This window comes from Zonotrichia albicollis, chromosome 7, assembly GCF_047830755.1.
Source record: "Zonotrichia albicollis isolate bZonAlb1 chromosome 7, bZonAlb1.hap1, whole genome shotgun sequence".
Lineage (NCBI taxonomy): Eukaryota > Metazoa > Chordata > Aves > Passeriformes > Passerellidae > Zonotrichia > Zonotrichia albicollis.
This window is the reverse complement of record NC_133825.1, coordinates 19,011,013-19,032,661: the sequence shown is the minus strand read 5'-3', so window position 1 is coordinate 19,032,661 and position 21,649 is coordinate 19,011,013. Positions and strand designations below refer to the sequence as shown.

The following is a 21,649-nucleotide window of genomic DNA, read 5'->3' as shown; positions in this document are numbered from 1 at the left end:
ATTTGGGTTTTCTCTCCTTTCACTGCTAAAAAAATTAATGGCAATTACAGGCCAGCAAAGCAGTGAGGAGCAGAAGGGTTTATAAGAAAAAAAAAGTGTTTTAGAAGAGGTTGGTCCATTACCTTTCTCAGTTGCATTTTGAATAGAGCTTGGTTTGGAAATGGATGCACCTCTACAGAAAACCCATAGATGGAGCAGAAACAAGGAAATTATTCAGGACAGGGCTATTTGATTGCACTGCATGAGAACAACAAAAATGCTGCCGTGGAAATGTGAGTCAGGAACTCACCACTCTCAGCATCACCAGAACTGAAGATGGAAAGAAAAAAAAAACAATAAAGGAAAACAGAAAACATTTGATAATGTTTCATTTGGAACAGGCACATTTATAAATGGTTTTGGAGAGCCCACACCCCAAAAGGAGCAGCAGGGACCTGGCACACACTCAGCTGGGGACACAGGAAAATTTGGGTTTTCTCTCCTTTCCCTGCTAAACAAATACACTTCCACTAATGGCAATTACAGGCCAGCAAAGCAGTGAGGAGCAGAAGAGTTTATAAGAAAAAAAAAGTGTTTTAGAAGAGGTTGGTCCATTACCTTTCTCAGTTGCATTTTGAATACAGCCTGGTTTGGAAATAGATGCACCTCTAGAAAAAATCCATAGATGAAGCAGAAACAAGGAATTTATTCAGAACAGGGCTATTTGATTGCACTGCAAGAGAACAACAAAAATGCTGCTGTGGAAATGTGAGTTGTGAACTCACCACCCTCAGCAGCACCAGAACTGAAGATGGAAAGAAAAAAAAAAACAATAAAGGAAAACATAATGTTGCATTTGGAACATTTTTAAATGGTTTTGGCCTCTAACTTAGATGTAAAAAAGACACAAAGAACCAAAAAAAGAACATCACAACACTTGTGGAGGGTGAAAATGGCAATGTGGCTGCTGTGTAAATGCTTTGTCCAGAGTTTTGGGATATGAGCTGGAGGTGTTGTGACTCCTCATGGAATGATATCTTCTTGATGAGATTTTCCCTGTCCTAATAGAAAATATCCTGTGAAACCATTCAAAATACATTCATGGGATACAATAGGCTGTGATGTGAGAGGAGCAAGGAAGGGATCCCATGTGGGGTAACTGTCAGCCCTTGACAACTCAGAACACAGAAATCCCTTTGTGGAACGGAAACTGGGATCACAAACCAGTTTTTATTTCATTACCTTTGAACTTCACATTTACAGTGAAGTTTATAATCATGACAGTTTCTGTCTCTGACAGAAAACTCCTTGAGTTCTCTTCTTCTCCCTCACAGCAGCTCACAGGCACACTACAATATGAAAAAATATTATAGTTAATATGCAAAATCCTTTTCCTACTAAAACCAACTACAGATTCACTGTAGTGAATAATTATGCAGAAGATGGAATGGGTATTTTTCTCAGTATTTATAAAATACCCTCAATAGGTTTCAAAGCAACACAGCCTGTAGTCTCATGCTGGTTTTGTTATAAAGGATGATGTGCTAGAAGTGATTTGTGGGAGAAATGTCTAATATAAACTGAATGAGGAAAGGGGCCAAATGGCCCTGCACAGAGTCACTGGAGACAGCTGAGTCACACTGCCCTGCTCTAACAACTTTGCCCACTTTTTTATTCCCATTTTTCTTTTCCCTTTCTCTTTCACCATTACAGGCTTTCCCTACCCTGTTTGAGCCTTAGCACACTCTTGCATTAACACTTTCTTTTGCATGTTGAGGAGATGGGAGACAGGTGAGGTACACACTTTCCAACAGAATTCGGAAAGAAAAATCATAAAAAGTTTATTTATTCAGTGAAAAGTCTCAGCTGTACAATAGCCTGAACATGCAGGCAGGGAGGGAAGTCTGACTCTGAACAAAACCCAGGTTTGCCCAGGATGTGCTGTGGGCCAAAAGCTCAGATGACTCTGTTTCCTTAGCTACAAGCTGGTATCTATTCAGCAGTGAGGCTTTAGCTGAAAATGGCTGTAATCAGCATGGGGATGTTTTGCTTATGCTTTTGCCCAAACTGTTTTATAACCTGATGTGTCACCACCGTGCTGCTCAGGCTTTTCCACAGGATGCCTCTTTTTATTCTTTGCTTTTCTAAGCCTCTCTAAGCTTTTCTGGATGGGTCATTACAATGCCATCATTCCATGCTGCCAGCAGTGCCAGGGGGCTGTGAGTGAGCGGCTGCAGGGAGGGGCAGAGCAGGGCCCAGCAATGGCACCAGAGCCACGGGCAGGGCCTGAGCCCAGCAATTGCCCTGCACAGGAGGCACAGCTTCTGCCCTGGGCAGTGCCCAGCCCTGAGCACATTGCCCACACAGCCTGGGGGCTCTCCTCCCTGGGGCTGGGGCACAGCTGGCTGCACACAATGCTGTGCCCTGGGTTCTGGGATGGCCCTGCTGGAGCAGTAATTCAATTCCTGCACACCAGGTGCCCTCTGAGCTCCTGCAGCCTCACACACCCTGGAATTTTGTGTTTATAACCAGTACTGGTGGCTCTCTGGACACAGCTCTTGAAGCATCCCTGGCTGCAGACTTTGTGCTCCCACTTGTTTTTACACAGCTGCTTATTCCTACCTGCTCTTGCTGGGAACTAAAAGAGTTAAAATGAGTTGGACTCCTCTGGAAGTGTCTTTATCATGCCATAATTCCCTGACAGGATGGTGCAGCCTGGGGAGCATCAGAGTCTGGTCCCAAGACAAGGGGAAATGGCCTTAAGTTGTGTCAAGGGAGGCTCAGCTGGGACAGCAGCAGCAATTCCTGCATGCAAAGGGTGCTCAGGCCTTGGCAGGGGCTGCCCAGGGAGCTTTGCAGTGCCCAGCCCTGCAGGTGTCCCAGGAAGGGCTGGAGGTGGCACTCAGTGCTCTGGGCTGGGCACAAGGTGGGCACTGGGCACAGCTGGGACTCCACTTTTCTCACCTCAATGACCGTGGAATTCTGTGATTCTGTGATCTATGTGTGTCCCTTCCAACTCAAGTGATTCTATGATTCTTTAGAAGTTCCATATGCCCCATGCTGCCCCCCCCTGCAGCAGCCACCTCCCATCCCCTCGCAGCATCACTACCTTACCTTGAGTGCCATCCAGCTGGTTTTTAGCAAAAAAAAAAAGAGCCAAAACCACCTGTGAAAGATCCTTCTTGGCCTTGGTTGCTCATGTTGGAGGATAAAGTGAATTCTGAGGGGAGCTGCAGTCCCTGGCAGTGTTCCTGGTTTGGGATGAATTTCTCCCATGAAGATGCAATAAAGATTGTACTAACTTTTAAAAAATCTATCTATACCAGAGCTTCTCTAATGATGGAGATATTCACACCATAGCTGAAGTTTTCACAGAGCTCTGAGAAACAGTGATAGCTTTACTTCCACATTCTCACTTGCCCCATTCCCAGCACGGCCTAGGCCCAGGGTTTTGACTGAAGTGGCCTTAATATTTAGCTAATTTAAACTAATTTTATGAATACAATATGGTAGGGATTTGTTAGCAAGTTTCTGCTGTTGCTTTATGTCAAAAGATAGATTCTCTAAAACAGGATTTCAAAGGACAGCAGCACATTGTTACCAGCTGAACAAAGTGCATTTCTGGTAATAGTAAACCTTAGAGTTGGTAATACATTGCACAACTGTAGAGAAGAAAGAGCAGCAATTTTAAATTTTTCAGAACTAGCACATCTTGGACACTGACCACCAAGAGGAAGGTTGGGCTGTCCTGAGCCCATCTGCTTCACGGAGTTTGCTCTGATTTTTACATACAGAGAAAGACAACATACCTTGTCTCTGTTTCCTTACTGCAGTCCATCCAGTTGTCCTACCTGTACAGAAGAATTAAACCATTCCCTTCGTGTCTGACTGTGTATCGACTTTTTTTGTTTTTACTGAGCTCCGTGAAGCCAGCGAGGCCCCACAGAGGCAAAGCAGATACCAAAGTAGGTCGGACGGCCCATGGCTCCCCTCAGGGCTCCGGGCTGGGAATGGCGAAGCCGTGAGGGGACGCGTGAAGCCGACAGGGGTCGGCTGAAGCTGGGATGGAGCGGGTGATGCTGTGAGGAACCATCAGGAGCTGGGGTGAGGCGAGTGATGCCGTGAAGGGGCGGGAGGGGCTGGGGCTGGGGCTGGGGCTGGGGCTGGGGCGGGCCCTGGGGCCGCTGAAGCCGTGAAGAGTCGGCCCCGCTCCGCCTCTTCCTGCGGCAGCCGCGCACTTGCAGCCATGGCGCCTCGCCGGGAAGCCGCTCTGATGCTGCTGCTCCTCGTCCTACCGCTGGCGAGCGCGGGGCTGAGCGGCTACTTCGGCACCAAGTCCCGCTACGAGGAGGTGAACCCGCACCTGGTGAGCGACCCGCTGTCGCTGGGTCCCGGGGCGGGAGGATCGCTGCCCGCCTCCTGCACTCCGCTGCAGCTCCGCGCCGTGCTCCGCCACGGCACCCGCTACCCCACGGCCGGGCAGATCCGCCGGCTGGGCGAGCTGCACGCCCGGCTGCTCCGCCGGGCCGCGGGAGCCGCCGCCTGCCCCGCCGCCGCCGCCCTGGCCGAGTGGCCCATGTGGTACGAGGAGAGCCTGGACGGGCGGCTGGCGCCGCAGGGCCGGCGCGACATGGAGCAGCTGGCGCGGCGCATGGCCGCCCGCTTCCCCGCGCTGTTCGCCGCCCGCCGCCGCCTGGCGCTGGCCAGCAGCTCCAAGCACCGCTGCCTGCAGAGCGGGGCCGCCTTCCGCCGCGGGCTCGGGCCCACCCTCGACTTCGGCGGCGACGGTGAGTGAGCGAGCGACACCCGCCCCCTTCCCTGAGGGTTTTCCTGAAGGGCTGAGGGCGTCCCAGCTGTCCCAAGGGGATGGGGGAATTCCCGTGCTTACTTTAGGTGCTCTCTGGGGACCTGCTCCCTCAGGGGTGAGGGAGACCCATGCCCTGAGGGAATGGCTCCCCTGTCCTCCCTGAGGCACTGGGGCAGCCCCTTGGAATCCCGGCCCCACCAAAGGGGATGGGGATGCCTCACAGCCTCTTTGCGGGATCTCCATGCCTGTCCTGAGGGCGCCCTGTGCTTTCCCTGTATGCCGGGGGAGCCATGATCCATCCCTGAGGGTCCTGGGGACTCCTGATGGGTGGCTGGAAGAATCCCTCCCTGAAGGAGCTCTCAGAGGCATTGGGGATGTTCCTTGCTCTCCCTGTGTTTGAGACGGACCCTGCACCCCCTCCATGGGGACACAGCTGTGGTATCACGTCCTGGTGCCTTTGGGGATGGTGCTGCTCCCTCTGACACCCACGTTTCTTTCAGAGGTGGAGGTTGAAGTTAACGACTCCCTGATGCGGTTCTTTGATCACTGCGCCAAGTTTGTGGTGCTGGTGGAGGAGAATGACACGGCCATGGGCCAGGTGAACGCCTTCAAAGAGGGGCCTGAGATGAAGAAGGTCCTGGAGAAGGTGGCCAGTGCCTTGTGTTTACCAATGGAGGAGCTAAATGCAGGTAAGGAATTCCTGTCACGGGTGGCTTTGGCTCCAAGGCTGGCCAAGAGCAGCTTCCAACATGTGTAGTTATGCAGAGGAGGTAATTTGGAGTGGCTGTGACTTGGAGATGCAGTCTCTAATTAAATGCAAGAGACTGTAAGTCTGTGTTGGTGTTGCAGTAATGAATGCTTGTTGGACAGTGGTCAGAAGAAAAAGATGCATGAAAACATCTTTCCTGTAGATAAAATCAGCTTTACCTGGTTTTGGAGGGATTTGAATGTTTTAATTTTGTTTTGTGAAACCCACTACAACTCCAGCACATAAATGACCTGAGGAAAAGCAGCCCTCAGGTCTGCTTTTAATTCCTGTTCAGAACAGAAGTGCTGGATTTCCCTGTATGGTTTTGGGGAGAAAAGCACCCCAAAATAAGTGCTGCTGTTGGGATTGCAGCATCAGGGACATGCTGGAGACAAAGTTCAACCTGGTGCTGCTTGTACACAACTGCTGATGTGGAGGGGGTGTTGTCCATGAGCTCACACCTTCCCTTTGACTCCTCTGACCTGTGGGGCTGCACCAGCAGCTGACACCTGTTTCACATCAGCTGATGGACAGCATTTAATGTGGAATGCTCTTGTTTTCCCTCTTAGCATGATGTAATGCCAAGAACTTGCAGTCCAAAATTTGGGTTTTGCACAATAATCCTGTTAAACTGTGTGTTTTTGGTGCTTGGTCTTTGTCCTGCCAAATATTTATTGGATGTTATTGTTTGTATTGCCAAACAGTAATTACAATTCATTTTAGAGGTAAACTGAGGAGAGGAAGCTGCTACTTATCTAGCAGTGATTTATTTATCTCTTGCTTGTTTGTTGGATTTATTGCAGATCTTGTTCAAGTGGCTTTTCTCACCTGCTCCTATGAGCTGGCCATAAAAAATGTGACCTCCCCATGGTGTTCACTCTTCAGTGAAGAAGATGCCAAGGTATGTGAGGCTTGGAGCAACCTGCTCTGGAGGGAAGTGTCCCTGCCTGTGGCAGGGGGTTTGGAATGAGGTGATCTCCAAGGGCCTTCCATCCCAAATAATTCTATAATGTGTGGTTTTACATGATAGAACCACGTGATAAAATTCACTCCAGGGTACGTCAAATGAGGTCTTGCAGGGCCTCCAAGACTCTCTGGTTTTGGGGTCTATCAGCTCTATAAACCAAGACAGAACCCAGATAAATGAGACAAATGTTTGTTCCTCTTCTTTCAACTTTTTTTGATGTTCAGTACAGCTCCCCCAAGGCTCTTAAGGAAATTTGCACCCCTGGGAAAAGAGGAGACGTTTTCATAGATAGGTGTGTCTGAGAGGATCAGGGTCACCACGGGCTTCTGCTGAGCCCTGCCCTGTTCAGTCTGGTTATAAATAACTCAGCAGGGAGGTGGGAAATGGCTTTGATGCCAGGAATTGTCAGGAAAGGAGCAGAGAACAAGGAGGCCACTGCGTGCTCTTGAATAATTCCAAGGCACAGTTCTGTCTGCTTGAGATGTGTGCACATCTATGGAACTTGAAATTACACACAAAACAAGCTGGGCTGAAGGTGTGGGATGGATTCTGTGAGAAGAATGGCACAGAAGGGCAAAATCAGAAGTGCTAAAAAAGCAGTGGGTTGTCTTGTGATGTGCAGCACCTCAGGGTTTTTTTGTGATTGTTACCAGATGCTGAATTTGGTCACTCTGATCTGTTGTCTGGTATTGTGGTGTTTGTGAGGGTCCCCAGGATGAGGTGAGAGATGAGAATCTGACTCCTTGTTCTCAGAAAGCCAATTTATTATCTATGCTATTATAATTTATTAAAAGAATGCAATACTAAAACTATACTAAACTATAGAGAAAGGATACATCAGAAGGTTTCACAAGAATGATAATGAAAACTTGTGACTGACTCAGAGTCCAACACAGCTGATGGTGATTGGTTCCATGTGAATTGTTTCTTCTTAATAGCCAAGCAAACATTCACCTGTTGGTAAACAATGTCCAAGCCACATTCCCAAGCAGCAAACACAGCAGCAGCAATCAGATAATTGTTGTTTTCATTCCTCTCTGAGGCTTCTCAGCTTCCCAGGAAAAAATCCTGGGCAAAGAGGATTTTTCAGAAAATATCACAGTGACGTGGTTTTATGCTGAAATGGTTTGAACTGGAGCCCTGATGTTTGTGGTTGTTTTTGTGTCATTTCTCCAGGCTGTGAGCTTTTTGGTGCAGCAATAAAAACTTGTGAACTCCAATTTTAGGTGCTGGAATACCTGAATGACCTGAAGCAGTACTGGAAGAGAGGATATGGCTACGACATCAACAGTCGCTCCAGCTGCATTTTATTCCAGGATATCTTCCAGCACTTGGACAAAGCAGTGGAGGAGAGCAAAAGGTAAATCCAGAGCCTGCAGTGCTTTGGGTGTGAGCTTTCTGTGCTCAGTCTGAGCTGGGTTTCATTGAAAGGAAATTCAGTATTTTACTTCTGAATGTAGCAACAACAGGAGAGCTGGAGCTAGGAGAATTTTAACGGAACACAATTTTTACTGGAGCAGTGTTACTTTGAAGAGTACATTTTTGCTTTCATTGATGCTTTTGTGCTCAGCTAAAGCATTTCCATCTTTTAACTTGCTGATCCACACAGGCCTTCAGGGAACTGCTGCTTGATAGTGGTGTTCTCTTCCTGCAGTTTGGGCGGAGACAATGAATTAAAATAATAGAGCTTTCTTGTTAAAAATGTCCTTGCTAAAATTAATTTGTTGCTTAAATGTGAACTTACAGTCTGTGTTCATGTTCTGAACAATTAGAAATTCATGGTTAATAATCAGTCACATGAATTAACACCTTAGCAGATTAGTATGGAAATTTTATAGAAGGATATCAAGGATAGGGCCATAAGATTGTATAATGGAAGGAGAGTGATCAATTTTGTTCCCTTTTAGTGTGATTTCCTCTTTGAGCAGTGAGAGCTTTTCAATCCTTATATTACACACACTAATGGCAGCTGTGTGTCTATCAAACATCCCTGTAAGTTTAATAACAACAATTTTTAAAAATCCAAGAGCTGTAGTTGGAAGAAAGAGGTACAGATGGAGATTTCTGATTTTTTGGGAGGTGTCTGAGGCCGAGCTCCCAAGCACAGTGGTAACTTTCTTTCAGTGCTGGCTGTGGAAGTTCATTTGTAACACCAGAGGGAAGCAGGCAGTGAATGTAGAGAATCAGGACCATAAATCTTGTGAAATCCCAAGCTGGGTGAGCATTGTCCAGGATGAGCCTCATCCTAAACAGAAATGGAAACCGAGGTAGCCACAGGAATGTGTTACTCCCTTCCACAACAGAAGGTGGCAGTCGTAAAGCACTGGAGAGCTGGGAGTAAACGGGGTTGGATAACCTGGAGAGCACGTGGGAATCTGCCAGAGCCAGCCTGTCTCCCTTGGAATGTAGGGAGCAGAGGTGCAGCTAATCCCAGCTCATCTACAGAGAGTGATTTCACTCTTTTTCATAGAGTGGCACTGGGAGAGCACAATGAAAATGAGAAAACATACAAATAAGATATAGAAAAGTCTTTCTTTTTATAGTGATGGTCAGCTTCAAGGCAGCAGGTTAAACATTTCTGCAGCTTTTTCAGCAAATGAACTTTAGTGATGATGAAATGTCCTTCAGTGGAACGTTGTTTCAATGTTTAACATGGATTTATAACTGGCTGCTTGCTCTAAAAATTTAAGAAATTACTCTAAAACATTTAAGAACAAGAAATTTTCTTCCAGGGCATTATCTTCACCCCAAAATCTCTTTTCTTTTTGGAAAGCTTAGGTTGGGCTATCCAGAAGTAAAAGGGAAGCATTTCTGTTCTGGGAAGAAGCTGAGGGATCTGGATTATCTGTGCTGCTCAGACTGGACAGTGGAGAGCAGTGTTGGCAAAGCTGCACTTTTGTAGCACACTTGATGCCTTTGTTCAATAGCTTTGTTCTGTTTTCATTCCCAGTGAAATGAAAAAGAAACCTAGTTCTGCCATGAAGTGATTGTTGCCCTTGCAATCTTATCACCAAATTTATTGTCTTATCAAAGCTTGGTTTTATTTCCTTGGTAGAAAACTCTTCCTTCTGGTTAGTCTGTCCTTAATAACCTGATGAAGGTGTAATAAATACCCACTGCTGATCAGTCCCACTTTCAGTTTGCAGTGCAGAAGTTTCAGATGGTTTCAGGCTCTCCCACCACATGAATTCCAGTATAACTCTGGGGTTTAAACTGGGAATAATCTCTTCTGTGCAGGTCTTGCTGTTAAAAGCTCTGAAAGGGAAAGGTTGGGGGCCAGGACTCTCTTTTCTTCCATACCAGTTTTCTTAGTTACAAAACCACAATGAGATATATATAAAATGAAAAGATTTCTGTTTAAGGAATAGACTTTGGTTGAAAGTTTCTTTTGTTCCATATCAAACCCGTGTGATTTGCTCTACTGAAATGGCATAGTTGGGCAGTTTTCTTCTGTCTTCACATTTATAAAGAATTGTGGTTTTTTTCCCAAGGGGATAGAAAATAACCAGGGAAGCTGATGCAGAATTACTTTTCACTGCTGCTTTTCCCAGCAGTTTAATGAACAGTGTTTTGCTCAAGGAAGTCTATGTATGTTGATGACAAATTCAGGTATTTTGGTGCTTAATGCAATGTGAAACTGCTCATCTGATTTTTAAAAATCTCTGCAGCTGCATGCTTGGGCAGAGGTGGATTTGCAAATCAGTTGTGGCACACTTTAAAGCACATCTATTCACTAAAACTCTTTTAGACTTTCCATTTTTTTCCTTCTAGCTTCAAATATTTAACTTTACTATTTCCTGCTGATGAAAGAATATGAAATATTATTTGTACTGTCCAAATGGGTTACCATGAGGCTCTGGAAATTGGGAGGATGCTTTGTGCAGCCATCTCAGTATTTGCAGTGTATTGATAATACCAATGTTGTACAGATGCATTGCAAAATATTTGGTGATGGTTTCCTCTTAGAGAGTAAATGGTTCCAAGGTATTTAAAAAAAAAATAATTTGAATATGATTCAAGATCAATTGAAGGTGATCTTTGTGATTTATGGTAGACAGATCAATTTGGCAATTTATTGGTAGCTTTTATTGTTGCATGTAATTTGCCTTGCTCTTTGCAGGTCACTTCCCAACACAATTGGGACCTCTCAGGAGTTAATTACTGCTGTGCCCTAATTATTCCTCCAAACCTATGACTCAGTACAAAGGATGCTAATGGGTGATCTAAAACCACTGCACAGTTCAAAACTCCACAAAGGGAAGTGAGCAAAAAGCTTCTACATATGCAGCAGCAATGAAATAATTGGATTGAAAATCCCCTTTTTGCTCAGGTCCTGAGTTTTTTGTGGAAACCCCTTCACTGCTGCTGGGGTGGCTTTTATTAATTAACAATCCATGTCTCAGTCAGCAGCTCTGGTGGGCTTTGATTGCTCCATCTTTCAGCAGTGGGATTTCTGACATGACTGAAAGGAGTTGTAAATTGGACAGAGGTGTGGAATTCACCCCAGATCCTTGTGGCACAGTCAGCAGCATCCCTGTGCCTGCATTTCTGATGTGTGTGTGTTTCAATTTCTCAAATCTTCTCCCAGAGAGTGTGCCTGTCCATCTGTCTACCCAGAATTGGAGATTTAAAGTTTCTTGTGCCTTTCAGACTCCCCAGCATGTCCTCAATCTCATTAATTAGTTCATGGATACTTTTTCAGATCTATCCTTGGTAAGGTATCTGAGCAGCTTTGATAGAGTCTCACCCTTTTATGTAAGAATAAAAAAGAGAAACTAAACAGTCACAGACAAAAGGACTGCTCTGACCAGTGCCCCCCTTGGCTTTGCCAGGTGCCAGCAGCCTCTTGGCTTGGTTTTGGATCAGCACTGAGCATTTTGGTGGTGCTGCTGCAGGAAGGCATTTCACCTCTGAGCTTTCAAACAATGGCAGAGGTGAGATCAGCCCGGAAAGAGCCTCTGAAAGTGCAGTAGCTCCCAGTGAAACACAAGGAGGCCTTGCCTAATTACCTCCAGCTGATAAAGTGTTGCAGGACTAGATAAGAGCCTTTTAATCAGGGCTTTTAATGAGTTCTGTGCAGTCCAGTCAGCTTTTCAAGTTTCCTTTTGTCATCAGTGAGTTTGTTCCTTGTTGCAACAGAAGATTTTCTGCTGTCAGTATTAGTGGTGCATTTCCTTGTTTTGGTGCTGATTCTGGGAATGATTGGCTGTCTTTATGGTGGAAATTTGTATATATGAGGGCTTAATACTATTTGACAGATATATATTTTAAATTTTTTTATTCTTCCCTCCCACTGGTGGAAACCCTCTGAGCTTTAACACTGTTAAATATTTCTGCTGCTTCCTGCTATGTTTAGGGTTTGTCCAGCTTCTTTTTCCATGAAATAAATCACAGGGGGAAGTGAGAAGGATGGAGAATTCATCCCACAGCTGAAAGCAGGTTTTGGAGTCCTTTGACCTGCCTTTTTATTAGGGAGAAAAGGGACAGAATGTAGTCTGAGCTTGCTTGTTAAACAGGTGTAAATTTTACCTTCTGTGCAGTTGTTGGAGGGATTTTTACATGAGGTTTGAGGGTTGGCTGGTTGAGCTTTGCTGCAGGAAATGTTTCATCTTATCCCACTGTTTCCTGGGGTTTGAGTTATTTCTAACTGAAAATCCAGTCAGTGCTTAGGAAATAAACTTTGGTTAAAAGAAAGTTCACTTTTTCCATATGGAAAATGAACTGTCAGTGCTGGGAAGAGTAGGAATGATCTGCTCTGGATGAGCTGATGCAGAAGATTCAGAGTTAAACCCAAACCTGCTGAGATCCAGGAGAACTGGAATGTACCTGGATGATAAATCTGTGCTTTTCCATGCTGCTTTTTCTTTTCCCCCCATGGTGAGATTCAGCTTTTGGGGTTGTGCTGCTGAATTGTTCAGTACTTTCTGTGGCCAGACTTACTTCAAAGGTAAAAAAAACCCCATAAAACCCCAAAAGTGGGCAGTTCAGGAGCTGGCAGATCTCTCCTGTGAAACCCTTCTGTGCTCTGCCTCCTGAGAGCCCATTCTGCTCATTGCAAGTCCCCATGAAATGAATATAAAACCAATCACTGTCAGACAAGCTGCTGATATTTATGGCAGAGTTTTATGCACAATCCCTTCAAAGGTGGGGATTGAATGAGATTCCCTCAGTGGGCTTTCCCCAGCCATGGAAATAAAAAGGAGAGGAAAGGTGGATTGAAATGCCATTAAGTAATTGCCAGAGTGCAATGTGGAGAACTTTGATGCTTCCAGCAAAACACTGAGTCACTGATAGATTGAGGTAAAGTGAGCATGGAAAACATCTGCCATTAATATTTTATTAACCTGTGCTGCTGTTTATCACTGCTTTGTTGTTTGTTCTGCCCTTACCAGGAATGCAGGGCCGGTGGTAACCTTTGCCTGTGGGTATTCTCTGAAGACCATCTGTCATCATTCTCCCCACAATTCAAACTATTGCAGGGTAACCTTGATGGCTGTTGTGATTGTCATTGCTGGCTGATAGGAAACCTCATCTGAGCTGGAGTCCAGACCCTGGCCCTGAACAGGGAGTGCTGGAACAGTCTGGGAAATCACCAGTGCTGCTGGGTTCAGGAGCCTGTGGGGAGCTCAGGGTTGGAGAGCTCAGGTTTGTGCTGTATCAGGAAACAGTTTTAATCTTCATTACACTAATCCAGTGGGATGGTGCTCAGTGGGAGAGGTTTGCTTTGCCTCCCAAGGCTGCTTGGCCTGTTGGCATGAGGATTTTATGAGGCTAAAGGAAGTGAAGGAAAAACTCAAGGTACACTGAGAGTGAGCACCTTGTTCAGTCCTTGTTTTCCCACTTCTTCCTTTGTTCTTAAAAACTTGTCTGTGCTGTAATTTGTTTCCTGCTTTGCAAACTTATGCCTTGCTGGTTTTTTATGATTTATTTTTTGCTCTGGTTTTTTGTCATTTACTTCCATTTCAACATTCCTGCTTAGCATCACCTGGAAAGTAAAGCTGAACTTTGCTTAAAGCCAGCATTGATAGCCAGAATGTTAATTTATTTTTGTCTTAGCATTTCTGAAGCCTTTTTTGAGTGGTGAGATGTGAAATCCGTTCCCTGTGGGGTCAGTAATGCCTGTGTAAGGTTGTTTTGGAGATTCTAGCAGCACATTTGCATTCCCAGCTTCCCTCTTAGCTAACAAAACTAAGACCACTATGCAGCTGGGAAGACATGAAAACACAAATAATTAAATAAGAGAAATATTGAAAAAGCATCTCCAGGAGAGAATTAGAATTCCAGTCTTGTAGAAATAAAAAAATGCTCCAGACTAGTATTGCTGAGCACCTTGATGAATCTGATACACCTCAGAAGTGTCAGGGTGGCTCTTTAAAAGGAAACCATTCCCCTTGGAGCTCTTGGGAGGGATCAGCAAATATAAAATAGGGTGGTTGGTAGCTACAGTTATGGTTTCCAAACATCCTTCTGAACAGGTTTCCTTATCTAAAGGAATCAGGCAGCTGGGGTTACAGGGAGAGGTCCTTACAGAGGGAAAAACTTGATAAAATTACAAGAAATGAGGGTAGGGACAGCTAATTGATTTTTCCTAGCAGAGATAGAGCTGGAAAGATCTGACCTGCTTGGAATGTTGAGAAGAGCTGACAAGTTCAGTGGCATTGCAAATGTGGCAGTTTTATTCCAGATAAATGAGATGAAGTGTTTCTACAAGGGAGATTGTGAAAGGACCTGGGGAGACTGACTGGGCTGGAAAACTGCAGAGCTGTCAAGTAATCCACATGGGGAAAAATGATTTTCTTATCAGCTGTTGGGTAGGATCTGGGAGAGCCTATTGCTCAGGGGCTCTTAGGAGGTTGTTGTAGCTGTCTGAGATAGCTCAAACTTCAGGCATGTGGGGTTTGGAGCAGCCTGGCCTGTGGAGGTGTCCCTGACAGGGACAGGGAGCTGGAATGAGATGAAATTTAGGGTCCCAGTCCAAATCATTCCTTGTTGGATATCAGGAATTAAGCAGAGAGCTCATTGATTTCTGTGTAGCTTCTGGTTCTTGAGTATTGTGCATTCTGATATTCTGATCTAAAGGGATGTGGAAAATTGTGAAATGACCGAGGAAGGATTTCTCAGCTTGGAAAAAAACACTATTTCAAAGCTGTCAGAATGGATTAAATGGGACATGGAATCTACAGGTAGAAAAATTAACAGCAGCGTGTGAAGCTGTGCAGCTCCTCCCCACAGGACATTGTGTGTGCCAGAAATGCACGTGGATTGAGGGAGAGATTTGGCAAAGCTGGGATTCATTACCTGGGAGCCACCTCTGGCCCTGGAGACTTCTGAGCTGGAAATTGCAGGAGATGAAAGGAGTGGCCTCCTGTTTCCTTCCACAGACATCTGTGTCTGGCTGCTGTGACAGGAGGGATGTCAATGTGTCCTAAAAACTAAAAATACCTCCCTGCAGGTGTGTGTGGATGGGAAGGATACATGTGAACTGGTCAGGTGGATCAGAGAGGGAAGGGAAGAGAAAGGGATTCAAGGATCTAAAAGCTTTATCATTTTAAAGTGAGTGAAAGAATCATAAATAGCAATGGGAGAAGACAAGCAGGAGCATTGATTTTGGAGGGGCTGGAAGTGTGTGGTGAATGTAAAGATCTTAGTGCAACAGAGGCATAGGTGGGGAAAAATCCACTGTCCTCCACAGAGAACCTTTCTGTGGTTTGAAGGCTGCTGCTTTTGAGCAGAAAACAGAGGCAGGGTTTGGATGTATTTTTTAAGGGCTGTTTTGTCTAAGGGGAAAGTGTGAGGAGTGGAGTCAGAAGGGCTCAGGCTCCAAGGTGTGTGTCAGACTGTACAAACACCAGTGCACCATCCTGGCCCAGCACTGAATTCCTGCTGAGCTGATCAAAGCTCCAATCCCCAGGTAAATCTCCCACTTAACCATTTCTCCATTGCTTTGGGTGGGAGCTGAGGAAACTCCTCCTTTTCAGACCAGTCAAGATGTGTCTCCTGAAAGCTGAACCTGGATTTACCTGTGCTGGATTTACATGGGCCACTTGGAACTGGTCCCCAAAAGCCATCATCCTGCTCTGGAGCAAGGGTCAGATTTTCCTCTTGGCTGGAGTTTGCTGGCACAGCCAGCCAGCTCTTATCTCCCCTTTGGCTGAGCACTGTGTGTAACCTTTTGTTACATAAGCTGTCCTGGGTCATGGTTCGAGGCAGTGCCTTGATTTGCTGACCTGTTCCTGAGGGAGCAGCATCTCCTCCTGGACTGCTTGGTGCCCTCAGGGATGGGTAACAGCAGAGTGCTGCTGGTCATTGGGGCTGCTGAACTGGGCAGGGACAGTCTGGATTTCTGTCTTCAGGCTAAATTTGGTAAATGCTGATGATGATTTGGAGGAAACTCTCTACATCTAATGAAGGGCTTGGCTGTGTGAGCTGCAGTCCCTTCCATGCAGGAATTGCTGCTGCTGGCCCAGCCTGAGGCCCTTTCCCCTTGTCCTGTCCCTGTTCCCTGGCAGCACAGCCTGACCCCCCCTGGCTGTCCCCTCCTGGCAGGGAGTTGTGCAGAGCCACAAGGGCCCCCTGAGCCTCCTTTGCTCCAGGCTGAGCCCCTTGCCAGCTCCCTCAGCCCCTCCTGGGGCTCCATTCCCTGCCCTGGACACGCTCCAGCCCCTCCATGTCCCTCCTGGATTGGGGACCCAGAACTGGACACAGCCCTGGGGTTCCTCAGCAGGGCCAGCCCAGGGGACAGGCCCTGCCCTGGGTTGGCACAGCCAGGGCCCATTGGCCTTGTGCCCCCTGGGCACCCCTGGGCTCCTGCCCAGCCCTGGCACAGCCCCAGGGCCTTTCCCCAGGGCCCTTTGCAGCCCCTGTGCCCAGCCTGGAGCTGCAGGGCCTGGCACTTGCTGAACCTCACTGTGTTGGCCTTGGAACCATACTTGGACAAAATTTAGGAAGCTGCATTTAAAATGTCTGTACCAGACTGCAATTCCCAAAGAGGTTTTTCTCACAGGTTCAAGGTGTCCCTCAGCCATGGTCGCTGGCAGCTGTGCCACACGTTGGATTTTTGTTTTAAGGCACAACCTCTTGCTCATCCGTTCTGGTTCTTTTCTTTTGTAGCTCCAAACCCATTTCCTCACCTTTGATCGTCCAAGTGGGGCACGCAGAGACCCTGCAGCCCCTGCTTGCCCTGATGGGTTACTTCAAGGACAAGGAGCCTCTCCTGGCCACCAACTTCGCGCGGCAGGAGCAGCGCAAGTTCCGCAGCGGCCGCATCGTGCCCTACGCCGCCAACCTGGTGTTCGTGCTCTACCACTGCGACCATGCCAACGCCTCCCAGCACGAGTACCAGGTGCAGCTGCTGCTCAATGAGAGGCTGCTGCCCTTCCTGCACTCCAACGAGACCACCTCCACCTACACTGACCTCAAGGATTACTACAAGGACATCCTGGAGAACTGCCACTTCAAGGAGGAGTGTGAACTGCCCCAGCACAACGTCACTGCCGTGGATGAGCTGTGAGGGATTGAAGTGTTCTGCAGATTGCTCTGGGTTCAGTTGCACAGCTGTTGGGGACAAGCACTTTGGATGATTTGCTGCTGCTGTGTTGACTTTCTAACCTTGCAGATCTGGGGGGTTGTCTCAGCTCGGTGCGCTGGTTCTTTGTTGCATAAGCACAACTGCTGTCACAGGGAAGTGGTAACAACTGTGTGATGCAAGACACAAATACCTGTGTGTTTATGTGTGCAAATTAGCTGATTTCATTGGTCACTGCTCTTGTGAATGGGCCACAGATGCATTTAAGAGCTGGGGCAGCTTCTATTTTATTGAATCTGAAGGTGGTTGGACTGATTCAGTGTTGCTTTTTGCTGCCTGTGTTTCTAGCTGCTGTTTTCCTGTGCCACGCATGAAATATTTCAAACCTTTTTTTGATCCTTTTCTCAAGCTTCTAGAAGGGAGAGGGTACATAGTTCTTCTCCACAGCTGAACAACTTCTGCCTGGACAGCACCATTTTGGGCATTTTAAAGCAGGAGGAGTGCCTGCATGCATCACCTGCTTGAAAAGGGACAAGGAATTAAAAGTCTTAAGGTCATCATCAACCCATCCTGCATAGCAAGTTAGTCTCCAGGGTAAGTAAATTATCTTTACAAAGAAGTAGGAAAAAAAAAGAAAAGAGGGAGTGGAAAGTAGCCACTCTTCCCTTTAGGTGCTCTGGGAAATGCAGCAGTTATTGTCTAAATACTCTGGAGTGTCCTTTCAGTAACACCATCCATTCCTGGTGTTATTTGGGCCATGGCTCTCAATCTCTTGGTCCTGCCCAGGTGCTGACAGTTTCCCTACCAGCCCTGGCTGGAAAGCACCTCTGATATCTCCAGCCTCCTGCTAGAAATGGAATTGTTGCTGACTCTAAATCCAGTTTTTTGAACTGTATAAAGATTGGGCTGAGGCTTGATTTCTGCTGACTTTAGGGCACCAAACGAGCTGCCACTTATGCAGGCCTTACACATTTAGTGTGCCACCTTGCTTTTGAAATGCAGCTGGTTTTAAAGAGGTGAATGGCATAGAAGGGCTGGTGATGTTTGAAAGGAAGTGCACTTTAGGTAGGTTCCCTTATGCCTGAAAGCTGGGAAGTATTTTGGAGCTCTGCAGTGTGATAGTAAAAGGAAAACTGAAGACAGCTGATGAGAAATGTCAGAAAAAGATTCCTTCATCACCTGCAAGGGAATGGTTGTTTGACCAGGTTGGCCCAAAGCAAATGAAGGATGGATTTTTGGTGCTGGCAGCTCTTGAAGTGTGCACTCTCACCATGTGATGAGCATCCAGAGCTCACCCTGTCCAGTGGGGTTTGTTTGGCTGTGTTTCCTGGGCAGGAGGTGAAGGGATGACCACAGCATGGCCTGCAGCACTTGAGGGTATAAATGTCTGGAGTGCACCTGATAAGTGCTTTTTGTGGGCTCACCCCCAGAACTGGGAACTTCACTGCTGCAGAAACAAAAACAGAAAAAAGCCAAACTTCAGGTTAAGAAGTTACACTGAGTGTATGTGGGTTTTTAAAATCTTTTCTTGAGGACTCAGCCTTTGGTCACTTTTTTCTTCTTAATATACCTTGTATAAAAGCAGTTCATATTTATATCCTGTAAGTTAAGGAGCATTTGAACACCTGGTTTTTGCTGCTCTGGGTTAAGGGCATTTCCCTACCTGTGTTGCAGGGCCCTGTTTGGTTTGTGCACCACTTGCTGCAGAGATCACTGAAGATACTGATTCAAATATTTCAGCACTTGCCTTTGAAAAATGCTTGAATCAGTATCCACAGCTCTTTCTGAAGTTGGGGAAATGGTTAGGGAGGAGTTGAGTGCTGCAACAAGCAGAGGAATATAGGTCAGGGTAATTGTCAGCCCCAGCATATGGCTCCTGCTCAATCACCTTTGCATGGCTTCTTTTGCACATGATCCTACCTGGAGACGAAGGCAACTGATGGAAATGGTTGTGACAGAGCCCAGTTAAGAACTTTATTGCAACATTTGAGTCAGGCTATAAAGAAATGAGCCTTTGTTTGAAGGCAGTTATGTTTGGAAAGAGCAGATATGAGAGTGAGAAAATCCACCTTTGAACAAATATTTTTTTTCTGTGAGTCAGTGATGATTCATGAACAGAAGGGATGAAAGCCTGACTGTGTGAGATGAATGGAAGATTCTGTTGTCAGTTCAGCAAGACTGATTTTAAGACATCACATTTATTAAAAGATACATCCTTCTTCCTTATGGAGGGAGGAATACCTTGCACTTGACTGCTTTTCTGATTGTGTGCCAGGTGAGGTGCAGGAACAAAAAACTCCTGCTGTGGGTACCCTTTGTGCATTAGCAGGTTGATTGTGTGTTTAAATTCTAAATTCTGGGGGTGATGCCTCAGAAGCTGTTCCCTGGTTCACCTTGGAGCTGGGTCCCTCAAACCCCTGTAGCAGATCTCTCTTCAGGGCGGTCAGCAGCTAACTGGAGAGGAAAACGTGCTGCTGGGGCTCAGGATGCTCTGACTCACCCCTCTGGCAGAATTGGAGGCTCAGTGTGGAAATTCTACACCGTTGTGGCTCTATAGAAGTGTTGGGACATGTAAATACTCCAGGCACTCTGGTTCAGCACTGGGGAGCTGCTGATGCTTTTGTCTGATAAACAAAGACGTTTGTTTAGATATTAAAAAAAAAAAAAAAAAACAAACTAAAATGGATCCAAAAACTTCTCCAAAGTTGTGCACTGGCTCAGTGAGCAGTGTTTGATCAGGCTGCCACATCTCCTGGCAGTGCACATTCCCACATCCTGCAAGACAAATAATGCTTCCTCCTCCTTCCTGTGCCTCTGGAGCCTCATCTCACACACCTGCCAAGGACTCTCTGCAACTGGAAGCTTTCACTGATGGAGAATACCAACAGTGCTCTGGTATGCTGGCCTTCAGTGTATATGAAGTACATTTTAATTTGTGAAATGGTTCATCTGTCTGGCAAGTGAATTTTTGCTGCCCAGTGCTGCTGTTCTGGTTAGCCTGGAGCTGTCAGATGCAGGTTTGTAATGATCTGGTTCTAACTGGATGAATTTGGAGAACTTGAATTGTGGATTTTTAGTGCTGTGAAATAAAACTGCACACTTTGTTGATCTGTTTTCTGAGCAGCAATAATGAAATGATCTTTGGAATCATGGTTTTGTTTTTCTTCAAAATATATTTGGGAGGTTGCTGTTAACTGTGTTGGTGTCTCTGATTATTTTAAGTCATCAGACTTCTTGATTAATAGAAAATGCCTTAATTAGGGAAAAATCTAACTTTAATTAGGTTTTTGTGCTCACATTTTGATGGGACTAAAGATTTACTCATGTTTCCAGGAACCCTGGTATAAAAAGCAGCAACAATTTCCTGACAAGGTTTTTGCAGATGCATAAAGGGTGCTGTGGCTGGGATGGCATCATCTTTGATGGAGGGCTGTTCCTGTATTTTCTGTGAAGGTGTATTAGTCTGTGAGAGAGCTGGAAATGGAAAACAGCAGAGGATGTTTTGTTTAAAGCAGGGAAAAGCCCTCAGACTGTGCAGGTGAAGAGGGAAATCCTCTCACATGAAGACTCCACAGAGATCCCTGAGGAAGGAACACCATCACCATTATCCATCTCTCCCTCTGCCTGGTTTTTGGGTCTTTAGTACATTAAAGAGTTGTGTTTGCTGTCTAACCCTTCAAAGGGAAGGTGATATTACCAGGTGCTGCTGAGGCAGCAGTAATGGCTTATCTTTAAAGTGTTACATTCTTGCTTTCCTGGGCTTTAAATTAGAGATTTTCTCCTGACCTGATGGGCCTGGAGTGAAGGTCAGGACTGAGGAGGTTCAGGCTAACATCATGTGGTGGACTCATTTATTTATTTAATTTAAAAATTCCTTTGAGTTCCAAGGGACCATTGTTTCTGCTGAAAGGTTGGAGCACGCCTGTTACTGTGTTCAGTTAGCAGAAACAAATCCCTTGTCTTCAGGGAAGGGATCACTGTGTAAGGAACGGTGTGGAGGGAGCAAGGTGAATTTTGCATTATTTGCATTATTTACATTATTTATTTAGGGGTCAGAAAAGCTCTGCAGGCCTGTCCACATTAGTGACCTGTGGCTCTCAAATGCTTCCCTGGCTGTGAGAGCAGATCGTGAACCTCTTACAGAAACAGGAGGTGCCCAGGTGGTCTGGGAGCCACTCCAGAAAGGGGATCCAGGTGGGATCAGGCTCAGGGTCCTTTGGCCTGTTGCCCTCTGGCTTTTGGTGGGATGTGGTGCCTTGAGCACAGGGACAGAGCAAACATTCCCCATCCATCCTGATTGTGGCTACAGGGTCTTTGAGCTAATTTGTGTTTAGCTTTAGATATTTTTCTTAAGGAATTTCTCTTCTACACAGCTCTCCTGGTGCTTTGCTAACCCAAAGGCAGCATTCTGCCCCTGTGCCCAGGTGAGACCCCAGCACAGGAGGGAGAGCCCAGGGGAGGCACCAGCATGGGCAGAGGGATGGAGCAGCTCTGCTGGGAGGAAAGGCTGGCACAGCTGGGGGGGCTCACCTGGACAGGAGAAGCTCTGGGGTGACCAAACTGTGGCCTGAAGGAGCTACAGGAACATGGAGAGAGATTTTGGGCAAGAGATGGAGTGGCAGG

General features: G+C 46.3%; 1 protein-coding gene and 1 long non-coding RNA gene across 2 annotated transcripts; one reads left to right on the top strand and one right to left on the bottom strand.

Moving 5' to 3' along the window:
- Positions 1 to 170: 170 nt before the first annotated feature.
- Positions 171 to 4,137, bottom strand: LOC113460389 (uncharacterized). The gene is made up of 4 exons (XR_012581071.1): positions 3,789 to 4,137; positions 1,222 to 1,328; positions 598 to 712; positions 171 to 237 (listed from the first exon to the last, which is right to left on the bottom strand). It is a non-coding gene; the product is annotated as an uncharacterized LOC113460389 (long non-coding RNA).
- Positions 4,138 to 4,181: 44 nt separating this feature from the next.
- Positions 4,182 to 20,220, top strand: MINPP1 (multiple inositol-polyphosphate phosphatase 1). The gene is made up of 5 exons (XM_074544532.1): positions 4,182 to 4,766; positions 5,287 to 5,475; positions 6,338 to 6,435; positions 7,728 to 7,861; positions 16,612 to 20,220. Exons 1-5 carry the CDS (start codon positions 4,226 to 4,228, stop codon positions 17,009 to 17,011), a joined length of 1,362 nt encoding a protein of 453 aa, XP_074400633.1. The 5' UTR covers positions 4,182 to 4,225; the 3' UTR covers positions 17,012 to 20,220.
- Positions 20,221 to 21,649: the final 1,429 nt, after the last annotated feature.